The 18,827-nt window shown below is 43.6% G+C and overlaps 2 protein-coding genes across 5 annotated transcripts in view; one reads left to right on the top strand and one right to left on the bottom strand.

The window, feature by feature from the left end:
* Positions 1-7,419, top strand: part of EVA1C (eva-1 homolog C) — a 31,667-nt gene extending 24,248 nt beyond the window's left edge. For all 3 annotated transcript variants that reach the window (XM_021548572.2, XM_021548571.2, XM_077781214.1), the window contains 4 exons: positions 518-661; positions 5,263-5,334; positions 6,012-6,104; positions 6,890-7,419. In XM_021548572.2, the coding sequence (XP_021404247.1) occupies positions 518-661; positions 5,263-5,334; positions 6,012-6,104; positions 6,890-7,284 (704 nt within the window). In that variant the 3' untranslated portion in view covers positions 7,285-7,419. The remainder of the gene's footprint in view (positions 1-517; positions 662-5,262; positions 5,335-6,011; positions 6,105-6,889) is intronic.
* Positions 7,420-11,452: 4,033 nt separating this feature from the next.
* CFAP298 (cilia and flagella associated protein 298) lies at positions 11,453-18,533 on the bottom strand. 2 transcript variants are annotated; one of them, XM_021548576.3, is made up of 7 exons: positions 18,179-18,533; positions 16,918-17,085; positions 15,706-15,773; positions 14,052-14,210; positions 13,594-13,725; positions 12,190-12,285; positions 11,453-12,101 (listed from the first exon to the last, which is right to left on the bottom strand). In XM_021548576.3, the coding sequence occupies exons 1-7, from the start codon at positions 18,315-18,317 to the stop codon at positions 11,991-11,993; spliced, it is 873 nt and encodes a 290-aa protein (XP_021404251.1). In that variant the 5' UTR covers positions 18,318-18,533; the 3' UTR covers positions 11,453-11,990. The 2 variants fall into 2 exon arrangements, with proteins under 2 accessions (XP_021404251.1, XP_021404252.1); XM_021548577.3 differs by lacking the exon at positions 14,052-14,210.
* Positions 18,534-18,827: the final 294 nt, after the last annotated feature.

The raw sequence follows: 18,827 nt of genomic DNA, 5'->3' as shown, positions 1-18,827 counted from the left end.
AGCTACTTTTTAATACCCTGAACTTCCCTGTAACCTGAGCTGTTGCAACACATAAAAATTGATCTCACCTGACTTGAACTGAACTTGGATATCCAGTTGACTCATCTCAGTAACCCAAGGCCAAGAAATAGACTTGGAAACAGCATTTAATCTTTCTTGATTTGAGATGGCATAGATGGAGAGCTATTTGGATGTGCTTACTTTTTCCAACACATCCTGAATGTAACATTGAGACCTTATATTGGGCACCTGTTTGGAGCTTGATGAGTCTCTTTCTGCACCCTTAGTATGCACCTGTAAGGCAACATGGGAGAGTTACCTTGCTGCAAGTTTACATATTTATTGCACCTGACTTCCTTGCATTGACAAATCTTAATATTTAACCCTGAAATCCTGTTAAGATGAAGTTACACCTGAGATCAGGTGCAGATTTGTATCTCTAGTCATGCATCCAGCAGCTCTCGTTTCAGATAACACCAGGGTGTTGTATATTTATTATATGTATTTTTTCTTTCAGACTGTTTGTCTTACACAGCGCTGGAAGTGTTATCAAAAAGATGTTATGGGAAACAGAGATGCAAAATCATTGTCACTAGCCAGGATTTTGGAAGTCCGTGCCTACCTGGAGTGACAAAATACCTAAATGTCAGCTATGCATGTGGTAAGAGCAAATGCACAATCATTTTCAAGCCCTCATTTCTGCTTGCAGAAATGTCCACATATGGGCACTGACCCTTCCTAAATATCCATTTCCCTTTAACACAGGAAGTTTGTGACACAGCTATACAAAACACATGAACAACCCTGTGGGCTCAGCGGCACCTAACAAAGACTGGCATTAAGGGTTTTTTTGCTATAAAAAATGCAACTGACCATAAAATATCAACTATGTAGCTCAGTATTTTTGAGAACTATCAAGATAAGAGTTTTTTCCACAGAGCTCACCTGCAACAGAGCAAGGAAAAATAAACTGGCATTGCCTGGCATCCGTGTAGGTAAAACAGTCCAGCATAATTGAAGCACTGTGTACAAGCCCCAGTCCTGAAACCTGATATATGCGAGTACATCTATAGCTTCTCCCTCACAGAGGGGTTTCCTTTCTCATGGAAAGGCAAGTGAAGGTTTTTGAAAAATAAAGGTTTGAGGTTATACATCCCTTGTAGGACTGCAAAGTACTTCAGCTCATTCCTCAGACAAGAGGGAACAGTTTTCCATATTGTTTGCTATAGATTAATATAATTTCATAAGAGGCAAGCAGAATTCCCTAAAATACTTCAATAGGAGCAGCTCCACGGGTACATACTGCAGAGTCCTTTGGCTGCATCCCTTTTGAGTAGTAATCAAACGGCACAGGTTACCTGAGACATGCTTTTAAGAACAACAGTGTAAGATTGATGGCCAGATCACCTCTAGCGGAAGATCAGAGGAAAATAAGACCCAACAGATTTTCAGTCTCCCCAGGAATTGGTTTGTCAGCTGTGAAAGGTGGTGCAGTAATTCAGTTTCCTATTATTAGAGAGATCTGGGAATCTGCCATTGGACCAATACATTATATTATAGTGCAGCTGCCTTTATGAATGAGTAAATGTAATTCTCTCTAATTAGCATAAGCATAATTACAACAAATCATTCCTCTTTGCACATCTGAAAAGCAGAGTGAGTTTGTTTGCACTGGAATTATGTGTTCTGTTATTCAGGGATGTGGTTTTGCAAAAACGTGGGTAAGAAATGGTGTTCTTTTGTGTTGCTGGCACATTTGGAAGAGTTTTTCTTCTGCCAAATCTTACTGAGCTGTGAAGTCTGAAGCATAAACCAATGATTTGCAGATCCAATTATTTTACAGACCATCTAATGAACATGGGAAGAATTTGGCATATTCCAGAATGACAGTTTAGATTCATTCTTCTCACTAGAGGATGCCTGCTAATCTGATGCTTCCCAAGACAATGCAAATAGATCTCCCCCTGTAGTGACAGGAACTCAGCAGAGTAGAGCAGTTTTGTTCTCAGGGCTGTAACACACTGCAAAGTATCTCTGTCATGGTCAGGAGTGTGAAGAAACCCCATACTCCCCACCCAGTGGTCAGCAGCTGTTTAAGGGTAGCATGTCTAGCTGCATTCTTACACTTGCAGTTAATTCCTGAGAGTAAAAACATGACAGGAGCTAGGAGGTGCTGGTTTCTTGAAGTCTCAGTGCCCCCAGTGATCTGCTCAGCATCATCTCCTGTCTACATGAGGTGGGACCTCCTGGCTCTTGCTGAGCCTGCACTTCAGGATCAGGGAACACTCTCTCAGGAAACATGGCTCCTGCAGCCCCACAGTGTATTGCACTCCCTGGATGCCAGAGTCCCTTTGTGGGCTGCCCTTGGCAGCCTGCAGGAGGTGGCTGACTCCTACTTGCCAAAGTAATGCTGGCAAAAGTTGTAATAACAGATGTGATTATCTTAATAAAAATTCCTATCCTGGTACCAGCTGTTTCGTTCAGTGACCTGATATAGCCTATACCAAAGTCCTTGCATCTGAAAGGCACCATAATAAAAACCAGCAATGCAAGCAGCCAGGGGCTCTTTCTGTCCATGCCATTTTGAAACAAACATTCCCCTGCAATAAATAATTGAATGGCATAAGGGAAAAGAGCTAGCAAAGCCCTGGGAAGATCCCCCTAGGAGGGGAGCTAGAGGAACATCAGCACAGGTGAAGGAGTCCCATACCATGCACTGAAGAAGCCATGTCCTCCCAGGATGGTTTTCACCACACAGGCATGTTGTTCAGAACAGCCAGGCCTGCAAATGCAGACTGCAGGCTGGAAACAATCCTGCTCCCTGTCTGCCCTACACACCAAGGAAAGTATTCTGCCACTGGAAAACAGCTACAAACTACCACAAGGTACAAGACAAAAGAGAAATTAGATTATTTATGCCTCTATCTGTTGGCCTTCCATTGCAAAAAGGAGTTAAGACTCCCAGAAGGATTCCTTCATCATGAAAGGAAACAGTTCTGACTTTGAACCCACACAGAAAGGAAAGTTCTGCTCAGAAAGAAGTGCTAATTTCAGTTGTTTTCCAAGAGAAATTTATGCTAAGCTACAAACCTCAGTCTCCTCTGTTCCATTTAACTCTCTCAACACTATTTCTTGGCAAATGTTTTTATGTGGGATAGAGGTGAGTATCATACTTGAAACTTCTTCTTTTTTTACCGCCCCATCAGTCTGAAAATCAATCTGCCTTCATGTAGTATACAAACAGGTGCCAAGATCTGGGTGGCTGAAGGGCCCAGTCATCTATCACAAAATATGAGAACTCTCCTGCCTGTACAATGCACCTGTTTGTAGTTCTTTTAATTATTTGAAGAAGACTGTGAACACTTATCAAGGGATTAAAATCATGAAATGAGAAAGATGCAGCTCACTTATTCCCATTCTCCCCACCTTCCTCAGCAACTGTCCATCTCAGAAGCTTTGCAAATGACATCACACAAAACTTCAACATTTATTTTAGAATGAAAGTAAATTATCCTCATCCAAACCCAGTATCTAGATGCAACTTATCATCTGGCTGTAGCCCAGTTTATGCCAAATTTGGAGGCCAATTTTGTCTCCATCCACTGGCTGGCACACCCTTGAGGGGCTGAGAACAAGGGGCAGGTTGCCAGGCTGTATGGAGATGCACTGATGTTCCTGGAGCAGGCTGGGGTGTGAATCCAGTCACAGGCTGTCATGGTTTGACACTGGCACAATGCCAGTGCCCCCATGAAAATGTAATCTCTCTATTGAATGCTGTGAAATGCAATCAAGAACAGAGCAAAGCAGGCCCAAGCTTAATAACAGAAAAAAACTTTATTAAGCTACTACTATAAAAGAAAAAAAAAAGAAAGGAAAAAAAACAACACAAAGATCAAAATGAAAACTTTGCAAAGCATTCCTCCTTCCACCACCCAACTCCAACAATCCACAGTGAGACACAATCTGGACCCCAATCAGGTTTCCACCCTCCAGAGAATCGATACCCAGTCCATCAAGGGAGAGAGGAGTCTCTTCTGTGCCACAGACCCCCCAAGAAACACAGATGCCACATCATGTGTTTCCATGTCACACATGGCACCGCCCAGAGAAAAAGTTTGCCATGCACAGTGCTCTCACCACCAATGCATGGATGGACAGACTGCTTTTAGGATTTTTCCTTTCAAGAATGCCGTGCCAAGAGGGGAAAAAACAGCAGTTCCATTTTTAAATTTTTGGGACCACAGTCCCCCCCCCCCCATTTTCCCCTGGGGCCAAGGGTCCAAGAACAGAGATCTTCTTCTCTTCTTCTTCTTGGAGGACAGGGGACACCACCACAAACCCCCTAACTTTCCTCTGTTTGCTCCACTTCTGTCTTTTCCCCAGCTGAAACAGGTCTCTTTGGCTCACTGGCATCCTCCTAAAATACAGTCTCTCTTGGAGGAGAAGATTGGTTCCGCCTATGGCTACCAAGGAAAAAGTCCAGCCAAAAGCCACTCCATCATCCCCCCCATCTAGAATTCCTCCTTCTAACATCCCAGGGTCCCAGCTGTCTCTCTTCCTCTCTTTCAAACCAAGGAGGAGAAAAATTTCACAAAGCTTTCATTTCTCAGGAAGGGTTAAAAGTCCCAACTCCCAGGGATGGCTCAATGCCCAGATTCTCCGACTCCCACAGGCAGCTGGGCACCTTGTGGCCCCCCCCAGCTCTTCTTCCCCACAGTGAACTGCTGATAAAACTGCCGCTGTCTCTTTCTCTCTTTTTCTCGACTCTGCTGGGGGGAACGGAGACATCCCAGATATCTCCACCCTTCCATCTACGGGGGGCCAGCCCGGTTCCAGTCCCTCCACCCTTGGGCCTACCTCAGTCAGGCCATGGGCCTTCCCATCCCCCACCCAGCTTGTTGTTGGGCAGGAGAGAGTCCTGCACTGCACGCTGACCAAAACCAAAGAGAGTGAGTTCTCCTGGGAATTCTGCTTTTAACCGCTCTGTGTTCTCAGAGGCGTGTCCACCTTCAATTGGTCAATATCCAAATTGACCTCTTCCTTCCAAGAAAATTCTTTTTCCGTGTCAAACCACGACACAGGTCCAGAGCTGCCCTGACTTCACACGAACCACACAATCATTATCATTGGAAAAGTACTCCAAAATTGTGTGCAGCCTTCAATATCACTGTCAGAAATCCAGGGTTAGCAGTGGGATTCGTAATTAACTGAGGAGAGGGTTCTTAAGACTAACAGAACATGATTTATCTTTTGTCTTTGCAGTTCCTAAATTTATCCTCATGGCAGTCAACCCCCTGGTCCCTGCTAACAAGTCTTCTGTCAAACAGAAAGACGGTATGTACCACCACAGACACAGGGTTTGGGATGAAGTAGTAGGAAGTAGCAAATAGAAAAGATGAAGTGATGAAGTAGGAAACCCTGCTGAAAGAGCTGCTCTTCATGTTGGAGAGCAGAGGACAGGCTGGGAGTGGGATGTGAACACAGTCCTGCAGTCAGGGCAAAGCTGCTGGAAGGGTGACCTGCCCAGCCTGCCTAGAGCCAGCATGCTGGGAAGAGTAAAAGTGAAATTGTAGTTGTTTCAGGGTGAAGAATCCTGAAGTTATGCCAACATCAGCTCTTCTTGTAGGCCACAAAGTTAAGGACAAGGCTGATGCATGTCCCCAGTAACAGGAGCACATGTTGTGGTTGGGCTGGGAAGGCCATTGGAAAACTGTGAAGCTTCAGGAAGTAAAATTATTTCAGAAACCCCAATGGGAATAAGCACAAAGGGTTTCACTTGGTAATAGACTCTGTTAAATGAATTTGCCATTTTCTAGATGTTTGATATTTTCCATAATTTATTAATTATACTTTATTTAACTTATCAGCTATTGTTTGGTCTAGTGTTCTGTAGTTCCTTCCGCACAGCACTGGCCTGCCTGTGTTATGGGTGGACTTGTTAGCTGGAAAGTTACTGGGTAAATATCAATTTAGTAGCTTCATTGAATTTGCTTTACCTCCTCCTGTCACAGGTGTCAACCTTGATCCAAGGGAATCAAGACTTCCAAAGGAAGATAGAACTATTGTTAGCTCTAACTATTTGGCTACGTTCGCATACATTAGAGGTAGGAAAATGAGGCTGAGATTGTTTGGCTTACTAGATCATGGCATTGTGGGAAAAGGAGATATCAACTCCAAAGGTTACAACAAGTAACCCCATGTTTATGGTAATGATATTATTACAATATAATCACAATCTTGTGGATGAGACAATCCCAGCATAATTGATATTTAGGGAATATCCCTTGCCTTGAAGGATTCAAACTCTTTTTCAATGGGGACTGTTGGTTGTTCCATAGTTTTGAAAACCTGGCCCAGACCTGTGAGAGCACTGGAGACATCATCTTTGGAAATGTTGGGTTGCATACATACATGGATCATCAAGGAGTAACAAAACAAAGCAAAAAAACATCCCAAACCCAGCCGCCTCTGCTGAGAGATGAAGCAGGTTCTGTGATTTAGTAACACTAAGTGCTCCCTACTCAGCCTGGTCTAGAGATGCTGCAGAGCCCAGAGTCACTCTTCTCATGTCCCCTGCTTGTGAGGGCAAGGCCCATTTTGGCAGGATGGCTGGAAAGACCAAACAAGGCGTGCAGAGCTCTGGTAGCTGGTTGACAACAGCATTGAGCTGCTCATAAAGGGTTGGGGTCATGTTGTTACTTTACAGTGTCATAACCAGAATAGACTTTTGCCCAGCAGTTTGGAGAGGCAGAGCTGGCAGGATTGGGCTGTGAGTGTCAGGAGGTTTGGGTGCCTATGGCTACAGAACACTGTGGGAATGGCTGCTGAGGGTCTGTAACCAGCCTTGGCAGTTTGTACAATGATTAAGCCCTGGCTTTCTTGCCTGCAGATCACCTTGAAAGAGTCGCTCTCCTGTTTGTGTCCAGCGTTTGTGTGGGATTAATCGTCACACTGTGTGCCTTTGTGATCTGCAAGTTGTGTCCTAGTGACATCCAGAAACTGCACAGGAAGAGGGATGAGCTGGTGCCAGAGAGCGCCAGAGCCTACAAGAGCAGTGAACATGAGGAAGAAGAGGAGGGGGAGGATTCCTCCCTTTCAAACACCCAGGATGAGACAGATGGACTTTACAGACCTTCTTACTCAGGTTGTAACTCAGCAGAGGCAGCGGAACTGGCTGAAAGGATTGAGCGCAGGGAGCAGATCATACAGGAAATTTGGATGAACAGTGGTTTAGATATGACACCCCCTAGAAATATGAATACGTTTTATATTAATGAACAATAAATGGCTTATTTTGGATGACACTCTACCCCTTTTATTAAAAAAAAAATGTACCTTCTGTGAAGGAACATTTGTATCAGTGAATATAATTATTTGTAAAATAAAAAGAAATATATACAATAAAAAGAGGGTTTCACATCCTTGACTGTCTATAAATCCTTCTGTGAAAAACACTCTACAGTTTTAACTCATGGTACAGATTACTTTTCGCTGTAATTTACAGTTTCACTGTAACTGCCAAATGTATGTTTAGGAATATTAAAAAAGGTGGAAAATATTTAATCAGACATATTCAACCATGAGAACAGACCTGCCCAAGATTGCACTCCTACTGCTACCTGTGCTGGCAAATCTGCGAAGAACAAGCTTCAAAATGGCTACTGCTTTCATAAAAGACTCTTGAAGTTGCCACACACTAAGAATACTTAAAGGAAACACTGGGTTCATTTTTCTGATCCTAAAGCAGGGTTTGAGCCAGCACTAGAATGCAGGTCATATTCTCAGGATTTTTTATCAGTTTGCAATCTTCACTTGAAAATTGTTAGACTAGTCAGATTTGGTTTCAGTTGGAGAGAAAATTAAATCAGTAATGTATCTAAGCTGAAACCAGACCTACCTTCCTGTCTTAAAAATGTCTCCAATATTTTTGCTGCAGCCCACAGGGAATTTACTGAACAAAAGGAGGAAAAATGTCACTTCCTACTCGTAATACTTCATGGGTTCACTGTGCTTCCCCACTTAGATGCCATATGCCCAGGTAGAGCGTAGTATGAAACACTTGGAAAGAAAACAGTGTCATGACTTGTCATTTCCTGCTGATACAAAGTCAAATTAAGCCTGGAAAAATTTTTAAGGGAGGAAAGGAGCTTGCTCAACTGGAAAAATCTCACCAGCAGGTAGCATCCTACAGAGGACGGAAGAGAGGCTAAGGAGATGGACAGAGGTTTGAGGTCATCCAAAGCACTGGGAAACTGCAGGAGATGTTGGGCACAGCCCAAGAGCCTGGCTGCAATCCCGCTGGTCTACTACTCTCCTCTTTTCAGTAGGAAGTTGTCATAGCCTGTGCTGTGCACAATATTGATTAATAGGTTTAGGTCTGGAGAAGCTCATGCCTTCGTCCTGAGAGTGGAAGAAGGCAAGTTTTGCCTTTGGGGAGGCTCTGGGTCAGATCTGGCTCCTTCCTCCTGACTCATGGGGCAGGTACCACCCATTTTCCAGTTAGATACAAAGGGACTGATCTACATCCCAACAATTCCTCCTTCTGACAAACCATACTAGTTAAAAAAAACTGATCCACTTCTTTTTACTGCTGGGCTCTGGCTTGCAGTGCTGAGGTCAGGGGCTCCAGGGGCCCCTGCTCTCATGGGCTCCCCAAAACTCTGAGTCCTGGTGAAACCCCCTTCTGGAGAGCCTGGGGCCCACAGGACAGCTGATCTTTTCTGGATGTTATCTGACTGGCAGTTAATGTTTATAGTCACTAAAATCTGTGCGTTTTCTTCCCTCATTTTTTATTGGGAAGCTTCAGTGGGGTTTCAGCCCATAAGCAGACATCCTATCAAAAGCTGGGAGTTACCTTTCCTTCTCACTTCACTTTACTCAAGACAAGGTAAAGTTAGCATGCTCTAGGGGTGGCCACCTGGAGAACACCTGGTCCAGCCAAAGATCGGACTCCACAACCTTTCTGGGCAACCTGTGCCAGAGCTTGGCCACCCCCACAGAGCCAAAGTGTTCTGTGACATTCAGAGGGACCTCTTGTGTTTCACTTTGTGTCCAATGCCTTTGCTCCTGCCACTGGGCACACAGGTCCTTTCCCCACTTTGTTCACTTCATCCACACATCCATCCATCTGATAACCCTCATTGGGATTCCCAGCTGAAACCAGGGTCTTCACTCCTTGTAAGAAAACTGCAGTGGCAGCAGATCAGCAGAAACCAGTCTGCAGCTTAGAAGTTAGTCCTTTCCTTGGGGCAAAATGTTTTGCTTTTCCCAACTCCCAATCCTCTCCTTGCTTTTACAACCTTGGAGGAAAACAACATTTTACACTGAAATAATTATTTAACTGATGACCTGATCCCCTCCTGACTTTCCTCCCTGCCTGCCACCACTCACCAGCAGGCAGTAGAAAATTCCTGCAGGAGCCAGAAAAGTGGCTGCTTCCCAAGATGGAGCACTTCACAGACACTGGGAATGTGTTTTGAGGGAAAAAAAAAAAAAAAGTGCAGTGCTAATGCCTGCCTGTTTAAATGGATCCTCAAACATAGTGATAGACCCTGTTCAAATCCCAGCACCAGGAGCTACTCAACAGGGCAGGGGAAGCAGCTTTTGCTACAGGCTGGGAGGTCAAGTTTCACTCAGGATCTGTTCCTTTGACTGAATTATTTATAATTCTGCATTTGAGTTGCTATTTTATTCTTCTTGCATAAACTTTCCAAGGGAGGAAGGAGCTTGGGGAAATTGGGGAAAGGTGTCAATTAGTGGTTCACCTCACTTCCAAATATTCACTGTTCACAGCAGTCTGAGAGTCAGAATGAAGATAAACATATAAAAACCTGATAAACAGACAATGAATTATTTAGATCTTTCTGAAACAACACTCAAAGTATCCAGTAGAAAAAACATAAAATTAATGAGGTATGCACTTCTCTGTCCCCAGCCCTACAAAACCAGCAGCTGCCATAGCTGGACTCTCTCCAGGCTGAGGGCTGAGGTATCCACAGGGAGGGTGCCATGAGGTAGCAGCAGCAATGCTATGGGAAGGACACTCAGGGCTGGGTGTGGGATGGAGTTTCAGCAGGAATATCCCTGCAATTTCTCAGAAGAGTAGCCTAAGGAGAAAATACTGCAAAGGAGAGCTAGCACGTTGTTCAGACTAGCTGCTTTGTGCCCCACACACAGCTCTGGGCATGATACACATCTGGAAATTATATGAACCAGCATTAAGATCTGAACTTGATGGAAGGCAACATGCAGTGCTCGTGTGGCTGTTTGAACTCCCCACTCCTGCCTTGAAATTAGCCTCAAGTTTGTCACCAGGAACGCTGGGTGAGGTTGCAGGAAGCAATAAATAACTCCTTCCAAATCCTGGGTGAGGCACAGAATGGAGTAATGTGGGAAAGCAAAACCATGAAAAGGAGAAAAGGAAAGAGAGCAGGTGTGGAAACCATTTCCATTCATCAGGATGGTGATATGTCCACAAAACAAAAATCTTAGTAATGTTCTGCTGTCTCCTTTGAGAGAGAATGGATTTTCTCCTTGGAAAAGCACAACTACTCTCAAACTTCCAAAAATAAGTGGTTTACAAGAAAGACAAAATGCTTTTGCAAAGTTGCAAACCTATGAGTGGTATTTCTATCTCATTAATCTTCTTGGACAGTTAAATACCCATAGGCTTTCCTGGGTTCTGGTACTCTTTAATCATTTTCCAGTGAGTTCATTCCATTTCAGCCGCAATAAATAAATCCAGCAGATCCACAAACACTGTTGTGAGAACTCCAAAAAGGATCAATGCTATGGAAAGTTTGCTCAGCTAAAGAGAAAACCAGCCCTAATTACAGCAGAGAACAGCAGTCAAAGGGGTGCAGAATCTGTGTTAAATATTTCCTATGCCTGCTCTTCCCTGGCTTTCAGAGAGGAAATGAGAATATTATATGCTCCAGGACACTGATTTTCCTCTTAGGAAGTGGAAGAACAAAGTGTTTTTTCAAAAAGCTTTTTTTGCCATGTGAAATAATTCTAAATAATTTAAATTTAAAATATCTGAAGTTTTTCAACTCAGAAATACTGATTTTTCTTTCTGCAAAAAGTCATGTTACTGTAAAGTTGAGATTCAAGAAAAATTACCAGACACAAAACTTCCGTGAAAGTAAAAAAAAATCAGTGAATGAAGTAAAACCACCATTAATAGTTCATGAATGGCATTCATTATCTTCTCCGCATCCAATCTTCAAGCTGTGAGTTCAGCAAACACTTGACTTTTAACTTGATCAATGTCTCTTCAACCATGCATAATACAGAAGATTATGATTTTTTTACTTCCCTCCTAAAAGATCTGGTCCTATTAAACTTGGGTTTACCCAGTCTATCTGCAAATGATACTTATTTTTTATATAAATTACTGTCAACCTCTATATATCAGCAAGAAAAACTAAACCCAAAGAACGAAAATGAAGCATTCCACAAAGATGTTACTAATGTTTATATAAAAACACTTCTTTTAAACAATTATTAAGAGGTTAACTCATTTCAAAACGTTTGGAAATAACAATGTTGAATGTGAACAAGCGCATAAAAAACCTTAATTCTCCCTGGATTAGTCAGGCGAAACTGATTTCCTATAAAATAAATTACCTTCTCCAGAGCACACCATCTAATAGTAATACAAGACTGAGAAGAGAGTACAAAGACCACTCTGAACAACATCAAACATTCCAGTGCGTATTTACTACATCTCTTATCTATGAAACAGATTTACATTTCCATATCCAAATTACAAGTTTCTAATAAAATACCAAATGTCAAGAGAATTTGTTCATTTCTTTGCAGAGGAAAGTGCTGCTGCAGTCACAGAGAAATATGAACATTTATTGAACACCTAAGGTCACAGAAGTGACAATTTCAGCTGCTGTCAGAAGAATCTACCACAAATAACACAACTCCTTCCTTCAAACAAGAGCATCAACCGAGCAGCTTAAGAAGGGGTTTGCAGAGCTTCACCTTGGACCCCATTTGATGTCTTTTACACCATGAAATTGCCTTTTCAGAGCATGGTTGTCTGCCCACTCAGCATTTAGAAACGAGTCGTCGTCCTCTTCCTCCAGTTTCTGTGGCAGAGATGGGGGGAGGCAGTGAGGGACTCAGCCTGAGCTCTGTCAGAGCAGCCCAGCTCTCGGGCACCAAAGGAACACTTACCTTCAGCTCCTCCTGCTTCCTGTAGTAGTACAGCATCATCTCTTTGTGCTCTTCATGGCTGATCACAGGCTCCCGCCCTGGAGCTCCTTGTCCTTTCTGGAATGGAAATTGTAAATGTTGCTGATGGCATTTGTGATACAAAGGAGAAGCTGCTCACATAAATACATCCAAAACCCTTCTTCAGACAACTGGATTGCTCAGATTTAACAAGGTCCCTCTGGACAGGAAACTAAATGCTGAGAAACTGTGGCTGCTTTCATAAAATCATAGAATGTTGAGGTTGGAAGGGACCTTGAAGATCATTTAATTCCCATCCCCTGCCATGGGTAGGGACACTTTTCACTAGACCAGGTTACTCCAAGCCCCATCCAAGCTGGCCTTGGACACTTCCAGGGACCGGACAGCCACAGCTTCTCTGGGCAACCTGTGCCAGGGCCTCACCACCCTCACAGGGAAGTGAGGGCTATTTTTTCAAGTGAGCTTTTTTTTTTCATCTCTGTATCTGAATCATGCTGTCAATTCTGTGGACATCAATGGAAGATGCAAACAGGATTAAGTCTATTTCACATAAATTTCTACTTTAAAATATATAATAAATCCGTTTTAAGGTCACTCTAGATATCTCAGGATGGGCCCATATCTTTAGCTCCCCTACTAATACAGATACAAGATGGCATAGGAGTCAGTAAAGCAGGGAAGTAAGGGAGCTACAAACCACTACAAATAAAAGGAAATTTCTTATCCAGGCAACTGTGCCCCTGGAAGAAATTATGGAAAAAGCAGAAAACACGTGCTGTCAACAACTGCAAACATAGCATCTTGCAGGGAAATGGTGGATGCTCTCGAGAACAAACAGGGCCTGAGTCAGTTTAGACAGAGAGGAACCCCTGTACTGCTCTTGCTCTTTGAGTAAGTCCTTCAACTAATTAAACAGACAGCATTCCTGGGAGCCTACACTTCAGTGGCTATTGAGATGCTACACCATATCCCAGTGACCCTGAGAGCAAAGAGAAAGCAAATTTGATCTTCTAAGTGACAAACACATAAATCACCTGACTTATCTCTCTCAGGGATGCACCACAGAACCCACTGCAGGTGACAAGATTTGCCATAAAACTTCACAGTTTGTATTTCCTCTATTCTTTAAACACCTCTTTGTTGTACTTCACAAAAATAATATGGAGCAAGAAACAGCAACTACAGTATGTAACTGATAGGCTAAGGAATTACTGAAGAAAAACTCAGAGTACAATCCATTCAAACCTTAAAATAGATGCACAATTTTAAGATGCTCAAGCTGGAACTAATCTAATCCATTTTATACTCCTGTGGATAGTTCTCTTCCACAGAAAACAGACAACCAAGGGTGTGGAACTTGTAGAGAAATTTCCTAGCAATACTCACTTTCTGGATCTTGACAATGATGGTTGTTTTCTCATTTTTGCCTACATAGTCAGAGAGCAACTTTGTTTCTTCTAACTGCTTTCCTGCCCACCACAACTGTGCTTCTGATTCTTTTATAACTTCAGTTCCAGCCTGTGACAAAATAAACAAGGTGAAGATTTGGAGGGTGTTGTTTCTTGCTTTTTTTTTCAAAACTAGGTTTTTTTTCAGGGAAAAAAAAAAATCTTTCTGGAATTCCTATATGAAGTGCAATTTTACACTCTACTTCTATGTCTTTCTCCTCATACTCATCTATGCTATTTTTATTTATATTGCATTCAAACTTGATCTAATATAAACACCTTGGGCAACAAATTCTCCCTCTTGGAGGTGAAAACAACTTTCACCGATAAGACAAAGAACAGCATATCCCATGTTTAACCCAGGACTACATATAATGGGGATACATTACTGCATACATGAGTTCCCGACAAGTCTTCTTTATCTTCGAACTCCATCCTAATTGGATCATGTGGAGGCAATCCCATTGGATACACAATCATGACAGCCCCTCGGAGCTGCTCCAAGGCATCTTTCACTGTCTCCATATTAACGTACACATTGGCCTGAACCTGTTTCTGAAATACAGACGGGGATTGTTGACAATACAAATTTGCAGAAAGGCAGCTTTGCGGCCAATTCAAAGGTTAAGTGATGAGATAGCTGAGCAGAGCTAACGGGCTGTACAAAGATTGAGTGCAAATTTTCTTATTGGAATATTGACTTGGGAGTACATCTCTCACGTTTGGCCCCTCTGTTTAGCCTGCTTACATGGGGTGGGGGAGAGAACAAAAAAGGGAGACCTTTAGTAAACTGTGCAGGAGACAGCTGCCTGTGGAACACAGGACTCAAAACAGGACACATACGGCCACAAATACCAGACAGGGGTGCTTTGGCTCCAAGCACATGTGATTCATGAACATGATTCAAGCCAGCAAAATTCAACTGAGGGATGGAGAAGGGGCTTAAAACTTGAGAAAAAAAATAGAGCACATGCAAACAGAAGTGCAAAGCTTGGCAAACTGAACAGCTCATGCAGAGAACTGTAAGACCAAGTACTTGAGATCATTCCAAACCCTACTGTAAGGATAAAGGAGAAGCATGACACATCTGGAAGAAAAGAAATAAAGATCTTCCCTGCAGATTTAAGTTTCTTAAATACTAAGGTAAGGGAATGTTGCCTCCTTGTGGACGTTCTTGATCTGGTTAACTGGCCAGTACAACCTCGAATACACGGGCATTTTTCTTCTTTTTTTGTCATTATAAAGTGGCAAACCAAACAAACCACTTTCCAAACCATCCTTAACTCCATTCATAAATATTACTAAATTTGTGTTTCAAAGTCACACAAAAGCTGAAACACAACACAGAGTACCTACATATTTGACAATGTGAATCTGAATGCCTGAGAGCACCGTCCCATCAGGGAAAACCTGTGCTTATCTTTGAACCCACACACTCAGCAGGCCTAAGCATGAGTACAAGTGCTTGTCAAACCAAGGCCTAACCCCTGTCCCATCCCTGGAAGTGTTCAAGACCAGGCTGGATCTAGTGGAAGGTACCCCTGCCCATAGCAGTGGGGTGGTACTGGATGAACTTTAAGGTCCTTCCAAACCAAACCATCTGTGATTCTGTGATAATCTAAGAGATTAGAACACATTTTTCAATTAATTACACAAAAAATACAAATTACTTCATTAACTCCAAGAATAGCACAGAATGCAGTTAATTTTTCACCAGAAAGCACAACAAGGATTCACCCAAAGAACACATCAATAGCAAACTGCAAGGATAAAACGGAATGTGATTTAATCATTCCACATTGCTGGCTCGGCTGCCAGCATTCCCTTGGGAGTTTAGTATCTGATTCCTTAACCTGTTGAACCACTTGCCAAAAACCTTAAAGAGAAACATTAACCAAAATGTCAGGTTTTATTGGACTATTTACATCACTTCATGGCATTTCTCAAGAACTCTCAGCCCTTAAACCAGAAAAAGTCTGATTTTATTTAAGATGTCCAACTCCACAGCACTTATTAGAAAAGCCCTCACACATCACTTGAGGAAACTTACCTTAGAGATTAATGCCTTGGCTTCTTCTATTGTCTTCTTTATAACTTGCTGCATTTTTTTATTTGGAGCTAAAAATAAGAAATATATTTCATAGTCTATGTTTACTGTAAAGAAACCAAGTACATATCCTGACCAGACTCCACTGTGAGCAATGAAACAGTATTATATCATAAAGCAGGAGTTATATAGTACATTCCTGTATTTCTTACTAACTTAAGAAATAAGCAGTATTTTTCATGGGACAAACAAACTTACTTTTCCCTTGTGACATGTGACTGGTATTTGCCCCATCCCTGGAAGTGTTCCAGGCAAGGCTGGACAGGGCTTGGAGCAATGTGGTCCAGTGGAAGGTGTCCTTGCCCATGGCAGGGGAGTGGAAGTGCATGAGCTTTAACATCCTTTCCAACCCAAACTATTCTGTGATTCCATGATTCTATGATCTGGAACTTCATTTGGGACAAAGGTCCTCAGCAGAAAACAACAACCATAATCCCACACCCTCCACAACAAACCAAGTCTCCTTCTCTAATGGACTCTTGTGGGATGTACTGGCAGACATGCTTTAACTAGCCATAACAGCTTGCAGCTTTCTGACTTGTCTTTTCTAATTAAAATCTCAATCTAACAACAAAGACAGTTTGACAAATACACTGTACATTTCTTATCACAGTTATCTATTACAGTTGCTCTAAAAAGCCTGTCCTCAAAAACAAAAATCCAGCTAAAGCACACTCATTCCCATCTTATGTCCCATTTGGGTGCATCATTTGATGGCACTTGGTTTGGCTTACATATACACACTGTTCAATTTTCTAACTTTGTCAATATCAGAAGGCTGTCCTTCCACTTACAAAAACATGCTCAGTGAATCTGAATCTGAGTCAATGAGAAAAAAGGAGAAATATTAGAAAAATAACCTGTTAATGTATCTTGGAGTCCCCAGGGAAAGCCAGTTCTCAAGTGTACATTTACAAACAGGGTGAGTAAACTAAACTGGAACAGTCAAACTTGCTCCTGGTGATTGTTTATGTGCTGAAGAGAAATACTGCTCTTCAGGCTTGTTAATCATCATTACCCCAGATTCTAACCCAAGACAGAATTCCTGTGTGTGGGACTTATAGTTTGACTACCTCATTCCAGAACTAGGGATTTGTTGCTCCTTGGATTGGCTGTGTCTGAAGGGAAAGAAGCAAGCATAGACATATGACTTACCAAATCCATTTCTTCGGCCCATTTCATCCTTCCTGAAGATGCTTCCACCACTTGGGACACACTTCTCTGCCCACTCATCCTTTAACTTCAGCTCTTCAATCTGCTCATCTGTCAGTCCTTGCATATTGTAAGGTAAGGAAATACCATGCTCTGCCAATTCCTCCATCTCTTCAGAGTGTTTAGAGAACAAGATTAAAAGTCTCTGTTATTATAGTCCATTTACAAAAGCCTTTCACATGATGTACATGCAACCAAAAGTTGCCCCTAGCTTTTTGTTTATAAGCAGGTAAACATAGGGAATAAAGAATAAGGGATATAAAAACACATATATAGATACGGATGGTGTAATTATGTTGAAATTTATACACCTTACATAGCCATAAAACAATGTAACAAATTACACGTGCAGGAATACAAACCCTCATGATACTTAGTGGCCATAAACCTTTTATTTTTTGGTATTTCCCTGGTCAGATTTTTTAAATTTCAGAGCAGTGTCAGTATGGCCTCAGACACCCCACAAACACCGTGGCTGTTGCACAGCAGGTGTGGGTGGGCTGCACCCTCAGGTCAGGCTTACCTGACAGGAATCTCTGCTCTGACACCCTATGGTAGGACAGGACATGTTATTTAAAGCAGCCTCAGAAGTGGACTCGGCACTAATTCAGACATGTCACTGACGTCATTGCATGGCAGGAGATGCTGGTGGTGGCCAGTATAATCTCACACACACGCTGGGGCACTGCTGGTCCCGAGGGAGCACTTCACAGTGCCCTCCACAGAAGGAGGACTTTGGAAAGGGCCTAGAGTAACAGGACAATGGAGAACGTCTTCCAACTGCCACAGGGCAGGGTTAGATGGGACACTGAGGGTAAATCCTTCCCTGTGAGGGTGCTGAGGCCCTGGCAGAGGTTGCCTAGAGAAGCTGTGGCTGATCCTAGAACTCCGGAAGTGTCAAAAGACAAGGCTGGACAGGGCTTGGAGCAACCTGGTCTAGCGGAAGGTGTCCAAAGCCCACGGCAGGGGCTGGGACTGCGAAAGCTATGAGGTCCCTCCCAAACCAAACCATTCCACGACTCCCTGATTTAAGCAGCCACCACCGGCACACGCAGCCGGAGAGTTTCCAGCACTTTGCGGTGCCCTCACTAAACACCAAAGGCGTGAATTCGCACACGACCCCGTGAAGAGCGGAGGCGGCGCGTTCCCGCTGCCCGGGCGGTCGCCGGGAGCCGTTCCCACCCCCCGTGGCCCCGAGCGGTACCTGAGCACAGGCGCTGCACCTTCAGCCGCCCATTGTGGATGCGGGCGGCGAGCGGCGTCAGCTCGGCCAGGCGGGCGCTGCCCGGCGCCTCCAGCAGAAACTGGCTCTCGCCGCCGCGCTTGACGTGCAGCCGCACCATGGCCGGGCCGGGGCGGCCCCTCAGCAACGGAGCCGAGTCCCTGGATACCGACGGCAGGGAGGGAACGCGGGGACTGGCCGCGCCCGCCGCTTCGGGTGGCCCAGGGATTGCGGGGCCGCTGCCGCCCCCGCCGGTAGCACCGGGATCCTTCGGGAGCCGCCGGGACGCTCCGGTCCCGCTGCAACGGCGCCTCCGCCGGTGCCGCCACCGCTTCCACTTCCGGGCACCCGTGAGGGCACGGAGCCGCTTAAAGGGCCCGCGCGCCCTGCCCGGTGTCGGAAACCACAGAACGTCTTGCTAATTGCAGGTAAGGAGTTTAATTACCTTTTAAATTGATTGTTCTAATTAATAATCGCCTATATGTCTATTAGCTATAAACACTGGACTATTCTTAAATTACTCTCAGCCAGTATTTAGCAAAGTTGTTACAAGCTACTTCTGTGGGGACAACTTGTGAAAAGTCCTGAAACATTCAGTTTTGATAAACTAACTCTGATATGTCCCATAAAC

Source organism: Lonchura striata, chromosome 2, assembly GCF_046129695.1.
Source record: "Lonchura striata isolate bLonStr1 chromosome 2, bLonStr1.mat, whole genome shotgun sequence".
In the NCBI taxonomy this organism is placed as follows: domain Eukaryota; kingdom Metazoa; phylum Chordata; class Aves; order Passeriformes; family Estrildidae; genus Lonchura; species Lonchura striata.
This window is presented reverse-complemented; position numbering and strand designations above follow the sequence as displayed.